Consider the following 15,031-nt stretch of genomic DNA (forward strand, 5'->3'; position numbering starts at 1 on the left):
ATTGTTAAAATAATATTAGTTACAGTTAACTAAGTAACAACACCATCATGCGCAATGACAATACGACCATCCGCCCTCCTTGTGAATACCGCCAAGCAAACCAACCAAGAGTCTCAAAGCCACGTATGCGAGCTAAAAGTCCACGTAAGCTAATACGATACATGCAGTCTAGTATTAGGCAGCAATGGGTCGCCTTCTTTCGCCTTCAGCCCTTAGATTGAGTTGCGCGAATCAGATGTCAAAGACGTAGCCACCTAAATCCCCTCGCCAAACTTAGCCGGCAGTTTTGGTGGACGAATCGAATCGTGAGTCGGCTGGCCTTGCACTATTTCTAGATCGCGTACTGAAAAAAATTCTCTCTGGAGCTGGGTTCTCTATCAAACTTGTGTGGGATTTGACTCGAGTGGCTTCCCACGCCGGCAGCACGGTCTAGGCCCAGCTGCCTACATTTCCATTCGAGGATGCCTTTTAGGCTGCTCTGAATAGAAAAGGCCTTGTACAGGCAAACCTTTCTTTGATCTGCCGGCCCAAGGCCTTGTCGGTTGAACTCTTCGACTGGGGCGTTGGGTTCATGATTGAGCTTGATGGAAAGGACACGGGGCGTTCTTTTAGTAGCTATCCTGTCTCCTAGTGTGTACTGGAACAGTTTCCGATAACAGATTTTGTAACGATATCACCAATTGCATTACTTCCTTCCATTGCGAAACAATGGCGATGGGTTCTTATCGTGCCGCAGAGCTGGCGTGGGAGTCACGACACATTACTTTTGGACCTGAGACAAGACATCAATGATAATTGAATAAGCTGACGGGTTTAATTAGCATTGGAGGCTTGGAATTTGTATCCTACCAAAAGGTTCCGAGAATACATGGCTACGTTAACAAAGTAATTTAAGAAGCTGGACCATCCTAGCGTGTTGACTGTTGCAGAGGCAGTGTTGCAGTGTAGGGTAGTGTGGCTGCGTTGGAACCAGGTCTCGGCAAATAGTCTGAATGAAGGATTTGATGAGATGGTAGATTTGTATTAGTTATATAGCCAACTAGTTCTGCAGTAACATTAAGAAATAAAGTTAATTCGGTGAATTTGTAAATAGATTCCCCAAGTGATTTCACACTCTGTGCTGCTAGAGCTCGTTGCCGTAGCCATGTGTGGGTATTTTAAGAGAACCGCTTGAGAACAAAACCTGCCTAGCTATGAGAGCTCGGCATGAGAGCTCGGCTTTGGCTTTGGAGTGAGGTACGGCGGCCAGAGGTAATACGAATCAAAGTTGTCCAGCAGCTCCGGAAGCCTCTCCTTCGGCATCTGCCAGGCAAACTCGCCCTCCTGTAGCTTCTCAGCCTCCCAGCCCAGCTCGTCCAGCCCAACCTTCTTCCAAAGACTGATAGCATCTTCCGCAGGCTTACAGTCCTCACCTGCACTACGCCAGGCGCTTACCACAGCATCCCACTGTCCTGGTTTATGAGCAACTGGGACAGGGGAGGAACCCTCGCTTGATGTCTTAGTGTATGGGCAGGGAAACGATCGGCGTTTGTTTTCATCCTCTACGTCCGAGACAAACATGCGCTTGTATTCAAACGGTTGTAAAGTGTCCAGTGTGGCTGGGAGCGCGCTCGGCGCAGCGATGCTGACCTCGGCGAGGAGCTCGACAGTGGCATCTTTGGTTCCGTCAAGAAGGCCACGGTTGTTGGCGCTGTAGGCTGGATCCGCCGCTTTCGAATCTGCGAGTATGGTCAGTTAGTTGCTTTAAAGGGTTGTTTCGACAGCTCGATGAGCGATGACTACCTGCATTTCCCCCAAAGTCCGGCTGGCATCTTCTTGATAATGCCACGATTATTCTCCCGCAATGGCACCGCCCGCGCGGAGGTTCAAGCATCTTGTCTGCCGGTGTGGGTTTAAAACGAAATTTCACAGTCAAAACGGAAGAGATGGGACTCTCGTCTTTCATAGGTTTAGCAAAGATGGGCATTCCTGAGCCCGGAACTGACGGCTTTTCCTCATCTCCCTCGGTTTCTATGACGGCCTTGTCGATCGGGATTTTGCACGCGATGCTGAAGGCAAAGCCCACGGGTTGTACAACCCACGGCTCGGAGCTTGGTTTCGAGTCTGTTTTGCCGCTGGGGACGAGCCCTGATTCGACTGATAGCACATGCGGTCCGGTGCCGACTGCGGCCGGGGGTTCTGAGTCTTCAGTATCGGAGGCGGACTGCGAATCTGGAGTATAGAGACGCGGTCCTGACGACCTGTCCGAACGATCGAAATCTGAGTACGCGTCTGCGAGTGTCAACCCGCTAAGCGGTGTCGATGCAGTAATAGTGTCAAGAGATGCCTTCTCCCCACCTTCAGACTTTTCGCAGGCCAGTTGAATCATCTCATCAATGGAAATGCCGGGTGGACTATCAGTGCCACTACCAAATGCGATATCAAAGCCAAACACCCAGAAGCACACGTGCACAGTGCCATGGATTGGCGGGCCCTCGATGTGCAAACTCGCCGCAATATCAACCGCGATGTTCAGCGTTACAAGCCAAAGGTCCAAGACAAATCGGACACTAACACTGATGGCTCCGTCGGCGATGAAATGGAAGGGCTGGAAGTTGATCAGGAAGTCAATATGGGCCTCGTAGAAGGCCTCGAGAGGACCGAGTTGCAGAGACACGTTCCACCGCCCACCGCCCATGCACACGGCCGGCGTGATAGCGAAGTAGGCCTCGCCGCGTATTGAGATGGCGTTGCTGAACTGCCAGGAGATGCCCAGACGCGGTGGCTGCGGACACTGCGGCGGCGGCGTGTACTGGCGGTGATAGCCGCCCAGCGAGAAGACCCAGTCACCCTTGAGGTCTGAGTGTTCTCCAAACCACGCGTATAACGCGAAGCCCCCGGAGAGACGGCAGTCGGGGGCCAAGATGAAGGAAGAGGGCGCCAGCTGGCCGTCAATGAAGAGCGTTCCCGCCTCTGCGTCTAGAGTAGCCGTGAGCCCAAGCTCGACATAGGCGAACCGGATGCCACCGGGTATCAATTGAGGCGGCATGCTTGCCGTGGCTACAGCGAAGATGCCTAGGCGAAGACCAGCTCCCCATTCCACCACGGCGACGGCCTGAACTTCGAGCATCTGGAAGGCCTTGACCTTGAGCCCGGCCGCGATCCAGAACCCGCCGTCCTTCGGAGCCACCCAGCCGCTACTGACGATGGAGCCCAACGTCTCAATCAGCGGCGGTTTCTCGGCGTCCTTCTTAGGGCTGGAGCGCGAAAGGAGAGGAAATTCCATGACCTCGGCGGCGGTGGGGAAGCGCATGTGCGTGTTGTAACCAAAGCCGGCCGTGACGCCCGAAATCTGACCAAAGGAGAATGTGATGAGGGGCCCTTCGAGCATGGCGTACAAAAATGCCCACGAGCGTATCGTCAACACCCAGGGCATGGCCGTCGCTGGCGCTGCGAGTGAGGGCGAAAAGGGCACCTTTGGCGTCGTCGTCGGTCAGCGATCCGGCCCGACCAACATCACAGCTCCAACTGCCGTACATGTGCATCTCGTTTCAATCGAAGGGGTCGAACAAATGGAAACTTGGCCCATCACTGGCAAAGCTCAGTATGTAGCCCTGTCATCGCTTCACAGTTGGACGTACATGTGTCTGCCGCCCAGCAGCCGCACCATCTACGATGACTTTGTAGATCTCGGCCAGTCTGTTAGCCTGCTCAAGCCTAGACTGTCTAACGAGGTCAAGGAAAGACTGAAGAACACCAAGCCAGCCGGGCCACGCATGCTAAATAGACTGGAAGAGGGCTTCAGCCTCTCGCGCTACCGCACACAGACGGGAGAGATGACGGGTTGTCTGGTCCACGGACCGCTCGTACCCTGTGATGTGAAGCTTCCAGATTGGTGGAAAGCCATCTCTATGACTGGCCAAGACCTGCAGTTCTTGGACGGGGAGCTCGGCCTCATGGATATCAGCTACTCGGCCGCGTGGCAGCTGGGTAGGTCCATGGCCATGGCGGATGCGGCTTTCACGACATCCTTGTTCCGTATTCGCCAAGATACCCTCGGGTCCGGACATGCAAAGGCTGCCGAGACCTTTATGAAGTCTGCCGCAGGCTACAAGTCTAGAACTGACATGGTCAAGTCGCTAGAAGACGTGGTCGACCGACTTGGAAGCCTCGATGAGCCTAACCGTGTCAACGCAACAGCCATGTCCAAGAGATGGTGCCGCTCGACCGGTCCGGCTACGGATTTTGATCTCTCCTACCACGGAGAAATAGTAGATTCGCTCATCGATGGTGCTCTCCAAGAGCGAGCCACTTGGGTAACGGGCGCGTACGAAGCGGGTAGTTTAACCTGGGCTTCCGACCCGCCGAAGCCGTACAACGAATACAACACGCCCAATTCACCGGATTGGGTCGTCGTTCAGCGCTGGGTGCTCGACAGAATGCTGTTGGATGGAATACCATCGCATTACCTCATAACAGACGCAAGTCATCTGCCGCTCGAAAGCATCCGCTTCTTTCAGATCGACGACGCCTGGTCTGACAGCTTTTTAGACGGCGCACTCAGTCTAGGAAATCTCGTTGACCAGCACGAAGACAAGATCCGGAACTTTATCAAAGAACGCATCAATGACTATCTCAAGGCGTCCCTTCCAGGCATTGACGCCCACCCGCCTATGCCGCGGTATGGATGCTATGTCCGTTCAGGCCTCGTCAAGAAGTTCCCAGACCTGATCGTTACTGTGGAGCCGGCGGATGATGCTACCCCTGCCATCCTTGTTCGCCACAGCGTCCTCGATAATGGGATCATGCTGTGTCTTTTCTCCGCCGCGCCGAACAAGTCCACATTTACCGGACTGAGATTCACCAAGCCACCACACCAGCAGACTTTCATCGCCGGCCGTGACCTCACGGATACAAATCTGACCATGGAGTACCGGCGGGCATACACAGAAAAAGACAGGGTGCGTGATGACAAGGACCACCGTACACTGGTCAGCGAGCCTCGGTGGGATCGTACAAGTCCCGACGAGAAACGCGGCACGGGTTTCCTCTGGGAGGTTTCGAATTCGTTCGACGCAAGTGATGCCAGCCCCATTGCTCTGCGGGTCGTCCATGTAGAGAACCTCGCCGTGGACTACCTACGGCAGCTGAAAGACAAGATGCCTGCGGGATACTTCAAAGATGAATTCGCCAGCTCAGCGCTGTTGGGTTATCAGTTAAGTGAGCCTTCGTACGCTTTACACATCGAGTTCAAGGAAGATGCACCGAATCTGCTAAACGCCGGCCCTGAAGATGAGCCTCACCTGCCCTGCTGCCGACTCGCACGCGGCCACGACCGCCTGTCCCGACGATTCCATCCCCAATGATCCAGCGAGATTTCCCTGCCGAGACCACCGTTGGCGATATGACCTTGGCTCATCGTGAGCAGCGCGTCATCCCGAGCCATGTCCTCGCCCCTTCGCCCACGACTCGCTGCGCCCGCACACTTCCAGACATATTCTCCCCCGATGTACGTGCCGCCATCGACACCCTGAACAGTCGCCAGATGGAACAGCAGCAGACTATTTTCCGCGATGGACTCCTCGGCCTGGATTCACCTAACACAGACACTCCCGTTTTACAAAACACGTACCCTTACTACGAGTATTGGTTCTGGTCAGCCGACCATCCCGGCAAGCCTGGCTCACCCGGTTACATTCCTATGCTCAGCGGCTTGGGGCGTGATGGAGAGCTGCTATCGCTGCCGCAGGACATCATCTTCAGCATCTCCATCCAGGGTGATTCGAGGCCGGGAACCTACAAAATCAAGTTCGTGGATATAAAGCTGGACCTCGGCCCGCCTCCCAAAGGTATGAAATCGGCTTCGTCCTCGCCTCGGGAGTCATCAACTACAAAGCCTGCCATAGTTCCGGGCGCCCTGACAGATCGCAATGCAGACGGCGGTGGACCCCGCGCTTCAATGCTTTCCAACCTCCGCTTCAACCCGAGACTATCATATAGCGCCGACGGTCGGTATATGACCGTGACGCTGCTCCCTCGCGGAGCAAGTCACGTACCCGCAAATCTGGCGCGCGAGTTGTCGTTCATGTTGTCAGGAGTGTGCGTCAACATCGCGCCTCCTGGGATCGATCAGGTCGTTGTGTCGCCGTACATCTCGATCCAGTACGATGGATGGGGACTCCAAGGACCGACTCAGAGGCCCCCACCGCATATGATACTTTCTCGAGACTCACAGCCAGAGTTAGAAAGTTGGAGGCTGACCTAATGATTAGGCTCTCATTGATGCTCCATCGAGGTGGGCGTGAGGAGACTTTGTTGGCATGTATTCCAAATCTTTGTGCTAATATACATGTCGGTTTATGGGGCATTTGGATGGATGTGGCTTTTTATTTACTTATTAACAACCCAGTCCAGACTTAAAATCGTATGAATACAGCTTTTCATCGTGTCCAAACTGGATTCAAGTAATCAGAGTAGTGCCGGCCGCGGAAGAGCCGTCCAAACCCAATGCCAGTAAAGAATGAAACGATGTTGCATCGACAAAATAAATTAATATCTTGCTACATCTAAGCCGTGGAAAGCTTCGTCTGCCGGTGAAGCTCCCTGGTGGGTTGTGTTCCACTCTTCGAAATCGCCTGTCGTCTTGCTCCTCTACTCAAATGCCTCCCGTCGTCGCTGCTTCGGATATAATATGCCAGATCCGCTGTAGGGTCCCACTCAGTTTGAGAGAGGCCGTCACCCAGCCAGGAGAATCGGTTGCCACTGTATTCAAAGTCGTAATCCTCGAAGCGCGGCTCGCGCAAAGCCTCCAAGTAATGGAGAGTCGAGCCAGGCCATGTGATGGAGGACTGCCCCCAGTTGCTGCGGACATTGTGAGAGTTGCGGCAGTTGTCCGACCAGACCATCTTCTTCGTGACCTGCGCTACGTAGGCTTTGAAGTCATAGGACGCGGCGGCTTTGAGATGCATACTATGCATTCCTGGTTCTGTCTGATATTTATCGATGAACGCGCAGACAAAGTCGGTTTGCGATTCAATGGCAACAATGACTGGACCGTTCGAGATTGGCGTCCAGGGCCCTGCAAGTGTGAACGAATTTGGGCATTCGGCGATCCCAACGCCCATGTAGCCCGTAATGGAGGCGTTCCAATCATCCTGAAGGTTGTGACCTTGGAAGAGTATAGGGTAGCGCGGGACGAAGGAGGTGTCGAATCCGGTTGCGCAGATAATCACATCGCCGTCATGGGACTGTCCATCTTCACTGATGCAGCCGGTTTCAGTGAAAGACTTCACACCTGAGTAAATGACTTCCACGTTGTCTTCTTTGATGGCCTATACAATGGAATGAGTATGTGTACTGGCTGTCGCCCGGCAATGGTTCCGGGAACGGTATGCAACTCACGTGGAGGAATTGATCTCCCGAAGGTAAGATCCTTTTGCAGCCGACAGCAAAGTCTGGCACCAGCCTCTTCTGCATCTCTGGATCGGAAATGACTTTCTTCATCTCACTCTCCAAGTGCTTCCGGGCCTGGTCTTGCAATATTGTGCCTTTCATATACATAGCTAATACTGTTAAGGCCTCTCGTAAAATTAGAAAGCATAGGCATTCACTTACTGAAAAAGCTGTTCAGAGTTCGTTCATTTTCTAGCCGGAGATTCAAAACCGTGTTGGGCTCATTGACGAACCTCTCCATCTCTTCTGGCGAGAACTTGCCCTTCTTGGAGTTGACGGAGGGTAATGTCCATCGTGGTGTACGGACGAAAACCCTTGCGGTCTTGACTATCGGCTGAATTGCCGGTAGTATCTGAGCGCTAGACGCGCCTGATCCTATCAAAAGGACATTCTTACCCTCAAGCGAGACGCTTTCGTCCCACTCCGCGCTGTGCAGCTTAGGTCCTTGAAAGGCCTCAGTGCCCGGTACAGAAGGCCACGCTGGCTTGTTGAGGTAACCTGTTGCATGGACCAGAATATGACACCAGTCATCCACAGTCGTCCCAGACTGTAAGTCCGTGACAGTGATATGCCACTGACCTTTCAGCGGGTCCCATGACGTCTCGGTGACACGGTGCAACGTTTGAATATGTTGTTGCAACTCATACTTGGCAGCAAATCCCTCAAAATAGTCTTGGATTTCCTGTGAGCTGGCAAGAACCGATGAGAAGTCTGCCTTTGGCTCAAATGAATACGTGTAGTTGTGTGACGGGACGTCGCAGGCACAGCCTGGGTATACGTTTTCGAACCACGTTCCGCCAAGCTTGGGGTTCTTTTCATAAATCTGCAACCTCCAATTAGCATAATGGCATTAGGAATTACCGGGAGACAGCTACCGTTAGGGAGTAATTCTCGAAAGATCGCCGAAGCTTATACGCAAGACACAGGCCTGAGACTCCAGCGCCAACGCAGACGATCTTGACGAAGCGCTGGTGGTGAATGGCGTCTTCTCGCAGTGGGTCCATATTTCTGGCAAGGTATAGGGTAATTTGAGCATCAACTGAATGGTTAGATATGATGGTGTTATTTGCGGCGTAGCTAACCTACACGCTTTATATCTATATTCCAATTCTGGTTGCTGAAATCCTGTGATAGTTAGAAGTAGGTAAACTTAATGCACCGACAAGTTGCCCATACCTAAATGTGAAACCCCCTGCCATGCAGAGCAGGGGTGTTTCGGCTGAGGGAGAATTTGTCATCGGATCATCAATCTCAGACGTCTTCCACAAGGTTTTCCCCATTCCTTTCTTGGATTCATTATCACATGTTTGGCCTATCTGCTGGCTGAAGCCCTCGGACGACATTCATGGGACGACTCCACTCCACAGAGACAGCTTTCTTTAAATGCCCTCGTACCAAGTCGGAGCTAACACCACATTCGGATTGCCTCGGGCGGACTGCTATTACCTATAACTAAGGCATATAGCCCGCGCCGCCTAATGCAATGCAGGTCTGCGGCGCTGTCACTTCTCGCAGCACCGAGACTATCTTGCAGCTTGCCAGTGGCCTGTCAAGCGTCCCGCCTTCCCGATCTTGACACAGTTAAGGTTTTGGACTGTTTCTGGTTTCTACTGACTTTGTCTTCTTCGCTACCGTGGTAATATCACCGCGTATCCACTCCTCGATCAGGAAATCCGTCTCCCCCAGGACCTTTCTGGTTACCGAGTCTCAGTCAACAGGGGTAGCTGCTTCTCACGGCTCCACCGATTGGTAGTTGAGTGGGTAAGAGAGGCTGCGGGTGAATTTCGCAATTGAAGTTCGGTATTGGTCATTTCATTTCCTATGAAATGGGCCAGTTCTTCTAAAAAATAAATACGATATCTATCCGACAACCTTGCAGGGACTACCAAAATACCACATAGACGGCATCTTCACTTATTTTTGGACCAGCCGGCTGCAGCATCCGCATTACTACCTTAGAACATATTCGCCACCCACATCGAGTCGAACCCTTCCTATTGCTACCAACGGGGATCGCCAGTGTTTTTGTAATCTCCTTCCAATCCTTCAATCTCAATTCTGGACTGCACTAGAATTCCATTGTGAGGTTTTTGGAGCAGTTCCGGTTGCGCTGGGGACTCCAAATTCCTCCTTACCATCTCTTCTTGACTCTCTGACCCTATACCGAGCGTAGTCATTGAATAGGGATCGTGCGCTCTCCTGCTGCTGACAGGGGCTGTCGACCTAAGCTGATAGCTTTCGCCTGGATTGCGGTGGGAGAATTCGCGAATGCGATTATTTGAGCTCCCAGACTTTGACGTAGCGTAGCCAGTATTAACCCAGAAGCGGCGCTTGAGCATTGGCGTGATCATCGGGGCTTGTCCAACGAAGATTCCAACGCAGTCTTCCCGCAGAGACCACATAGCCGACACTCCGCGGTGGTTGAGCTGGTAATCAAGACGTCAGTGGACTTCTCTCTTGTGAACGGGATGTGTGATTGTTGTACGTACATTGAAGATGAGCACGAATCGTAGCACCGCGGCGAACATGCAAAAGAAACCCAGACTGAACAGAAAGTAGAGTCCAACCTTCTGGAAGCGGTTTATTTGGATTCCTCTGAGTACCTACAACCATGATGTGAGCTTGTGGGACTCAACCGATATCCTTGTAGGGAGTGTAAAACGTACTGGAATTGGTACAAGCATAATACAGAGATCCGTGAGCAGATTGAACGTCAACATAACGACGAAAAAGACGATGTTCTGAGGCACACATTGACCTATATCGAACATAATCAGTGCAAGATCAACGAAAAATCACGACTGGTTATTGCCATACTTCCTGGATCAGGCCAGACTTGCCAGAGATGGTTGAAGGGACGACATGTGAGAGCGAGCGTGAAAATAATCGCGGTTGCTGACAATCCCACCATCACCATCAGCGGCTTGACGAACTTCTCGGTCCACAAGCCACGAACGACGCGGCTGTAGAAGCACAACATGTTGAACTTGAGTGTCCAGAGAATAACAAAATACCCTGTTAGGCCCAGGAGAAAAATCTGAGAACCATACGCCCACTCTTTGCGCTCGGATTCACTCATGTTTTTCCTTTCGTTGAACGTCAGGTCAGACGTGTGCCGCCCCTTCGCACCTTGCACGAAGACCTGGCCAATAACGGGCGCCGCTGTCCACATACACTACAGAGACAAATAGATGATAAGTTGGATGCAATCAAGAGAGAGCGATTCAGCACTTACAGCCAAGGCCACTATTAGGTAGTCGTCCCACTGGTAGCCTCTGTAGCCGACTAGCTTTGTGCGGCAAAAGATGCGCGCCGCTATCATGGAGGCACCGATGACGTAAAGAATCCATATCTCGACTATTTGGCCTGTGACAGACTGAGCCATAGCGCAAGAAAGGTGGCAGAATTGTAATCAGAAGCTAGGAATGCCAATATTGTGGGAAAGTCAAAGGTATGTTTCTTGTTGCCCGGGGAAGGCCAGAATATTTGGTTTTGAACCAAGCCATCAAGCCATAGACCACTCTACCTCGCCACAGAAGGAGGTATAAAGATGCATGTAACTGTATCTGTAACCTATACCCCTATCCCTGGTCTGATCCCTGCGCCTGCACAATGCAATTCCAGCTGCTATAGTTATCAAAGTTATGAAAATGCCTGGTTGTGAATCGTTACATGCTCGAATTTTGCTGATCTTTACTCCGTACAAAAGAACCCACTGAGAACCAGGCACAGTGGCGAATTAGCTGGTCTCAAGAACCATGTGGGCGATGTTCATGCAGTTGGTTGGAAGTGTTACGCGCTCCGTATCCACCAACCCGACAAGGCCTTGAGGAATAAGGTTTACGGGGGCAGATGAAGGAAATCGTAAGTTTTCTCGGACGATTTATGGGCCTTCGCTTTGCTGCGTTCCGCCCGGTTTTGATGCAACCGTAATGGTGAATGGAATCCGTGTGCTCGGGGCTCGTTGGCCAGTATGCAGGTGTCAGGTTTGAGCAAACTTCCGGGCGATGCTACTAATGCGGGTGAGGGCTTCGAACTGCAACAGTAACGAAACGGCGTGGGGATTTTCTCGGCGAATTACCGCAGGAGGAAGCTGCGTATATCTCGTAATGAGAACGGTTGCCGAGCAATTACGAAAATGCTGTGGACCAGCTGTTGCTTATAGACATGGCTCAGAGCAAAAGAACTCGGAGTAGATGGATCATCATGCCTAAGCGAGCAACGGGTTGTGGATATCAGTACATATTGTGAGGCGTATGAGAAGCAGCGCGGACCCTTTGCCAGGACGAGAAGTATCTACATAGTATGCGAGTGGGATAGGCCGTTCCTGTTCATATCGCAAATCGGCGGCCTTGACTATGCAAGACATCTCCTATAACCGAGTCTGGGGTGAATACGAAGAAATCCACTCCCCTGCTTTCGCGGGAGCCAAGGGTTCGGGGGGCCGGAAACCAGACTTCCGCCGGCCACACTATGCAAAATATGGTTAGTTCATAGATCTTGGCTTCCGTGCGTCGTATGTTGATGTTGGTCCAGTGTCGCGGCGTAGCCAGATTTGTAAGGCCTTATCCTATCATCCTGCTGCGTGGGTATTTTTCGTAATGGCCCGCGGCCGCAGTGTGCATTACTTAGACGATGGCTCGGCCCATCCCTCCCCCATCTGAGTTTTCCCATTACAGTACCCCATATTACAAACCATCCATCTATCGTCTTTGAACTCTGCTGGAGCCATGGCCGCCCCGATCCGAGTTGCCGTCACACAGGCAGAGCCTGTCTACCTCGATCTGGCAGGTTCTGTGAAAAAAGCATGCGCTCTCATTACTGAAGCGGCACAAAACGGAGCTAAGCTTATTGCTTTCTCCGAATGCTGGCTCCCGGGTTATCCTGCCTGGATCTGGTAAGCGATTACGCTCTTGGCATACGAGTGCTTTACTAATGCGACTTGTTTGTGACAGGGCACGATCGGTCGATTTTGAACTTCAGACTCGGTACATCTACAATTCACTTCCTGTGGAATCAGAAGCAATGGAGCTAGTCAAGGCTACTGCCAAGGAGTGCTCGATCGCGGTCGTGCTTGGGTTTTCGGAGCTGAGCCCATCCCATAGCATCTACATTTCACAGGCTATTATATCTCCCCAGGGTGAGCTTTTGTTGAACCGACGAAAGATCAAGCCCACCCACATGGAGCGTACCGTCTTTGGTGAGGGATCAGGTGGCGATCTAAACAATGTTGTCGAGGTCGATTTCGGGGCGGAGCATGGTAAGATCAAGGTCGGATGCTTTGCCTGCTGGGAGCACACACAACCACTGTTGAAGTATCACAGCATCTCCCAGGGAGCGGCAATCCATATTTCGATGTGGCCACCGATTGATCCTACGACTGGTGTGGACCATCCAGGCCTATGGAGCATGACTGCTGAAGGGTGCCAGAACCTATCCCAAACCTACGCCATCGAAAGCACTGCCTACGTGCTTCACAGCACTTCGGTATGCACTCAGAAGGGGATCGAAGTCTTGAAAACCCAGGATGGCCTGTCTTGCCGGCAGCCGGGTGGTGGCCATAGTTGCGTGATTGGACCTGATGGTCGACGCATGACTCCGCCTCTCGGCGACGGGAAGCCCGACACAGAAGGCATCGTTTACGCCGATCTTGACCTTACCAAGATTGTAGCAACCCGGGGGTGGTTGGACAATGTTGGTCATTATAGCAGACCAGATCTGCTGTGGTTGGGTGTTGATAGACAGCAAAAGGAATGCGTCATTGTAAAGCGGCACAAGTCAACGGAACTGGAAGAGCTGGAAGAATAGCCTAGAAAGAAACTTGTATCCTCTATAGTGTAGTGTCCACGGTAAACATGACCTGTCTCAGTCTTGCATTGACCGCTATAAAAGCTATGTTATAACTGTCTTTTGGGTTAACGCCGAGTATCCGGTAACAGTTCCGATTCACATGGAAGCGGCTTAAATCTAATCAGGCAACTCGCCTCTATATCCGAGATCCCTAGATGGGAATAGGGAGTTGCGACATATCCCTGCGTGAGCGGCATGCCCGATTATGCCTACACCGACATAGCCGATCCACCTACCCGAGAAGATTCTGATCAACGAGTGCAGCCCACTTTCGGAGACATGCGATCAATTCTACGAGGCTAAGGTATTACCGACATGGCAGGGATAAATCCTGGTACAATTAATCTAAATCCACCATACGGAGTAAAGGTTCAGTCATAGCGCTCGGTCGTGAGTCTAAGGATGAGTTTCTATAAAGAGCTGTCCAAACTGCGTCTCAACCGCCAGAGGCCTCTGGATCAGTAATCGAGTCTACCATCCTACGGACTCAGACCAGCAACATGAACCGCCCAGGGAACCTCTCTGGAGACGCCAAACCATGGCACCTCGTCAAAGCTAGGACCGACGGCCTCCTTAGCTCCCAACAGCAGTACTGGTACCAGACAGTTGGATATGTGCTAGCGGCTCTTGTCGACAGCGCTGGGTACAGTCACCCAAGACAAGTCAGAATCCTCAATCACTTCGCGAGTCTGGTTGCGCCATATTTGGGCGTTGCCCCTTGGTCAGATTTGCCTCGCTGGAAGAGCTTCATGACGGACGACCACACTCCCGTCGAACTGAGTTGGGACTTCCACACAGGCATCGAGCAACCCACTATCCGCTATTCCATCGAACCAATTGGTCTTGATGCTGGCACAGTCGCAAATCGCCGCAACGACAGAGCCGCAGCAGACTTCAAGCAAGGCCTGGTCAAGGCATTCCCAGACACAGACACCGCCTGGCTTGACCACTTTGAAGCATGCTTCAATGCGTGTCGGACTGATGGCGTTTCAGAAGGCCACCGTTCCACCATGTTCTGGGCGTTCGACCTGACCGAGCAGGCTATCATGAATAAAGCCTACTTCTTCCCCGGCGCCGTGGCATATGCAAGAAATCGGTCCAAGTTAGCCGTCATTGAAGATGCCATCACCTCTGCCCCTGGATACAGCTCAGAAAGCCTCATGTCTTTCAACGTCTTTACCGACTATGTGGGCCAGCACTTGGACGTGAAGCTCGAGGTAGACATGTTGGCCCTGGACTTGGTCCCGGTAGACAAGTCCAGACTCAAGATCTACTTTCGGGACAGAAGGACAGATTTTCGCGCTGTCCAAGAAAACATGTCTCTAGGGGGCCGGATAAAAGACCCCAACTTTGAGATGGGCATACAAAGGCTAAGGCGGCTTTGGGATGCCTTATTGAGCACACGAGACACACCTGATAACGTCCCCCTCCCCCACAAAGATCACAGGACGGCGGGCATCCTCTATAACGTCGAGTTCCGCACGCACTCCAAAGTCCCAGTGGTGAAGGTTTACATACCCGTGCGACATTATGCAAAAAACGACAAGCAAATCATCAGCGCGTTGACGGGATTCTTAACCGAGGAGGTTGGAAAGCAGCGAGGTCTTGCAGTCGCACCGGCAAATCCCGAGATGTACTCCAGATGTCTACAGAATATTTTGTAAGTCAGATGCGACAACACTTACCACTTTTGCTACATGGAGCTGACTCTTTCCAGCAATGCGGAAGCCCTTGACAGCAGTCTTGGTGT

General features: G+C 52.1%; 7 protein-coding genes across 7 annotated transcripts; 4 read left to right on the forward strand and 3 right to left on the reverse strand.

Moving 5' to 3' along the window:
- Nucleotides 1-1,191: 1,191 nt before the first annotated feature.
- On the reverse strand, nt 1,192-3,415 carry BGZ61DRAFT_479294 (uncharacterized protein; the record flags this gene model as incomplete). The annotated part of the gene is made up of 2 exons (XM_046249092.1): nt 1,192-1,718; nt 1,783-3,415. 2 exons carry the CDS (start codon nt 3,413-3,415, stop codon nt 1,192-1,194), a joined length of 2,160 nt encoding a protein of 719 aa, XP_046102562.1.
- BGZ61DRAFT_533740 (uncharacterized protein) lies at nt 3,369-5,345 on the forward strand (the record flags this gene model as incomplete). Its single annotated transcript, XM_046254047.1, has 1 exon — nt 3,369-5,345. One exon carries the CDS (start codon nt 3,369-3,371, stop codon nt 5,343-5,345), a length of 1,977 nt encoding a protein of 658 aa, XP_046102563.1.
- Nucleotides 5,346-5,383: 38 nt separating this feature from the next.
- On the forward strand, nt 5,384-6,244 carry BGZ61DRAFT_533741 (uncharacterized protein; the record flags this gene model as incomplete). The annotated part of the gene is made up of 1 exon (XM_046254048.1): nt 5,384-6,244. The coding sequence occupies one exon, from the start codon at nt 5,384-5,386 to the stop codon at nt 6,242-6,244; it is 861 nt and encodes a 286-aa protein (XP_046102564.1).
- A 143-nt stretch (nt 6,245-6,387) lies between these two features.
- On the reverse strand, nt 6,388-8,559 carry BGZ61DRAFT_518956 (uncharacterized protein). Its single transcript, XM_046252377.1, has 5 exons — nt 8,518-8,559; nt 8,307-8,470; nt 7,594-8,254; nt 7,381-7,541; nt 6,388-7,310 (listed from the first exon to the last, which is right to left on the reverse strand). Exons 2-5 carry the CDS (start codon nt 8,433-8,435, stop codon nt 6,546-6,548), a joined length of 1,716 nt encoding a protein of 571 aa, XP_046102565.1. The 5' UTR covers nt 8,436-8,470; nt 8,518-8,559; the 3' UTR covers nt 6,388-6,545.
- An 825-nt stretch (nt 8,560-9,384) lies between these two features.
- On the reverse strand, nt 9,385-10,949 carry BGZ61DRAFT_51108 (uncharacterized protein). Its single transcript, XM_046252098.1, has 5 exons — nt 10,667-10,949; nt 10,249-10,606; nt 10,098-10,189; nt 9,921-10,034; nt 9,385-9,857 (listed from the first exon to the last, which is right to left on the reverse strand). Exons 1-5 carry the CDS (start codon nt 10,814-10,816, stop codon nt 9,432-9,434), a joined length of 1,140 nt encoding a protein of 379 aa, XP_046102566.1. The 5' UTR covers nt 10,817-10,949; the 3' UTR covers nt 9,385-9,431.
- Nucleotides 10,950-12,161: 1,212 nt separating this feature from the next.
- Nucleotides 12,162-13,239, forward strand: BGZ61DRAFT_355719 (carbon-nitrogen hydrolase; the record flags this gene model as incomplete). The annotated part of the gene is made up of 2 exons (XM_046240732.1): nt 12,162-12,328; nt 12,387-13,239. The coding sequence occupies 2 exons, from the start codon at nt 12,162-12,164 to the stop codon at nt 13,237-13,239; spliced, it is 1,020 nt and encodes a 339-aa protein (XP_046102567.1).
- A 357-nt stretch (nt 13,240-13,596) lies between these two features.
- Nucleotides 13,597-15,016, forward strand: BGZ61DRAFT_494938 (aromatic prenyltransferase; the record flags this gene model as incomplete). The annotated part of the gene is made up of 3 exons (XM_046250813.1): nt 13,597-13,650; nt 13,872-14,867; nt 14,999-15,016. 3 exons carry the CDS (start codon nt 13,597-13,599, stop codon nt 15,014-15,016), a joined length of 1,068 nt encoding a protein of 355 aa, XP_046102568.1.
- Nucleotides 15,017-15,031: the final 15 nt, after the last annotated feature.

This window comes from Ilyonectria robusta, assembly GCF_021365365.1.
Source record: "Ilyonectria robusta strain PMI_751 chromosome Unknown BGZ61scaffold_13, whole genome shotgun sequence".
NCBI classification, from domain to species: Eukaryota; Fungi; Ascomycota; class Sordariomycetes; order Hypocreales; family Nectriaceae; genus Ilyonectria; species Ilyonectria robusta.

Excerpts from the sequence above, each read along its gene's own strand:
- BGZ61DRAFT_518956 (XM_046252377.1), bottom strand. The coding sequence starts at position 8,435 with ATGGACCCACTGCGAGAAGACGCCATTCACCACCAGCGCTTCGTCAAG. Across the intron at positions 8,255-8,306 it reads TCGAGAATTACTCCCTAACG|ATTTATGAAAAGAACCCCAA; the intron begins GTAGCTGTCTCC and ends TGGAGGTTGCAG. Across the intron at positions 7,311-7,380 it reads CGGGAGATCAATTCCTCCAC|GCCATCAAAGAAGACAACGT; the intron begins GTGAGTTGCATA and ends TCCATTGTATAG.
- BGZ61DRAFT_51108 (XM_046252098.1), bottom strand. The coding sequence starts at position 10,816 with ATGGCTCAGTCTGTCACAGGCCAAATAGTCGAGATATGGATTCTTTAC. Across the intron at positions 10,607-10,666 it reads ACCTAATAGTGGCCTTGGCT|TGTATGTGGACAGCGGCGCC; the intron begins GTAAGTGCTGAA and ends TTGTCTCTGTAG. Across the intron at positions 9,858-9,920 it reads GATTCGTGCTCATCTTCAAT|CTCAACCACCGCGGAGTGTC; the intron begins GTACGTACAACA and ends CTTGATTACCAG.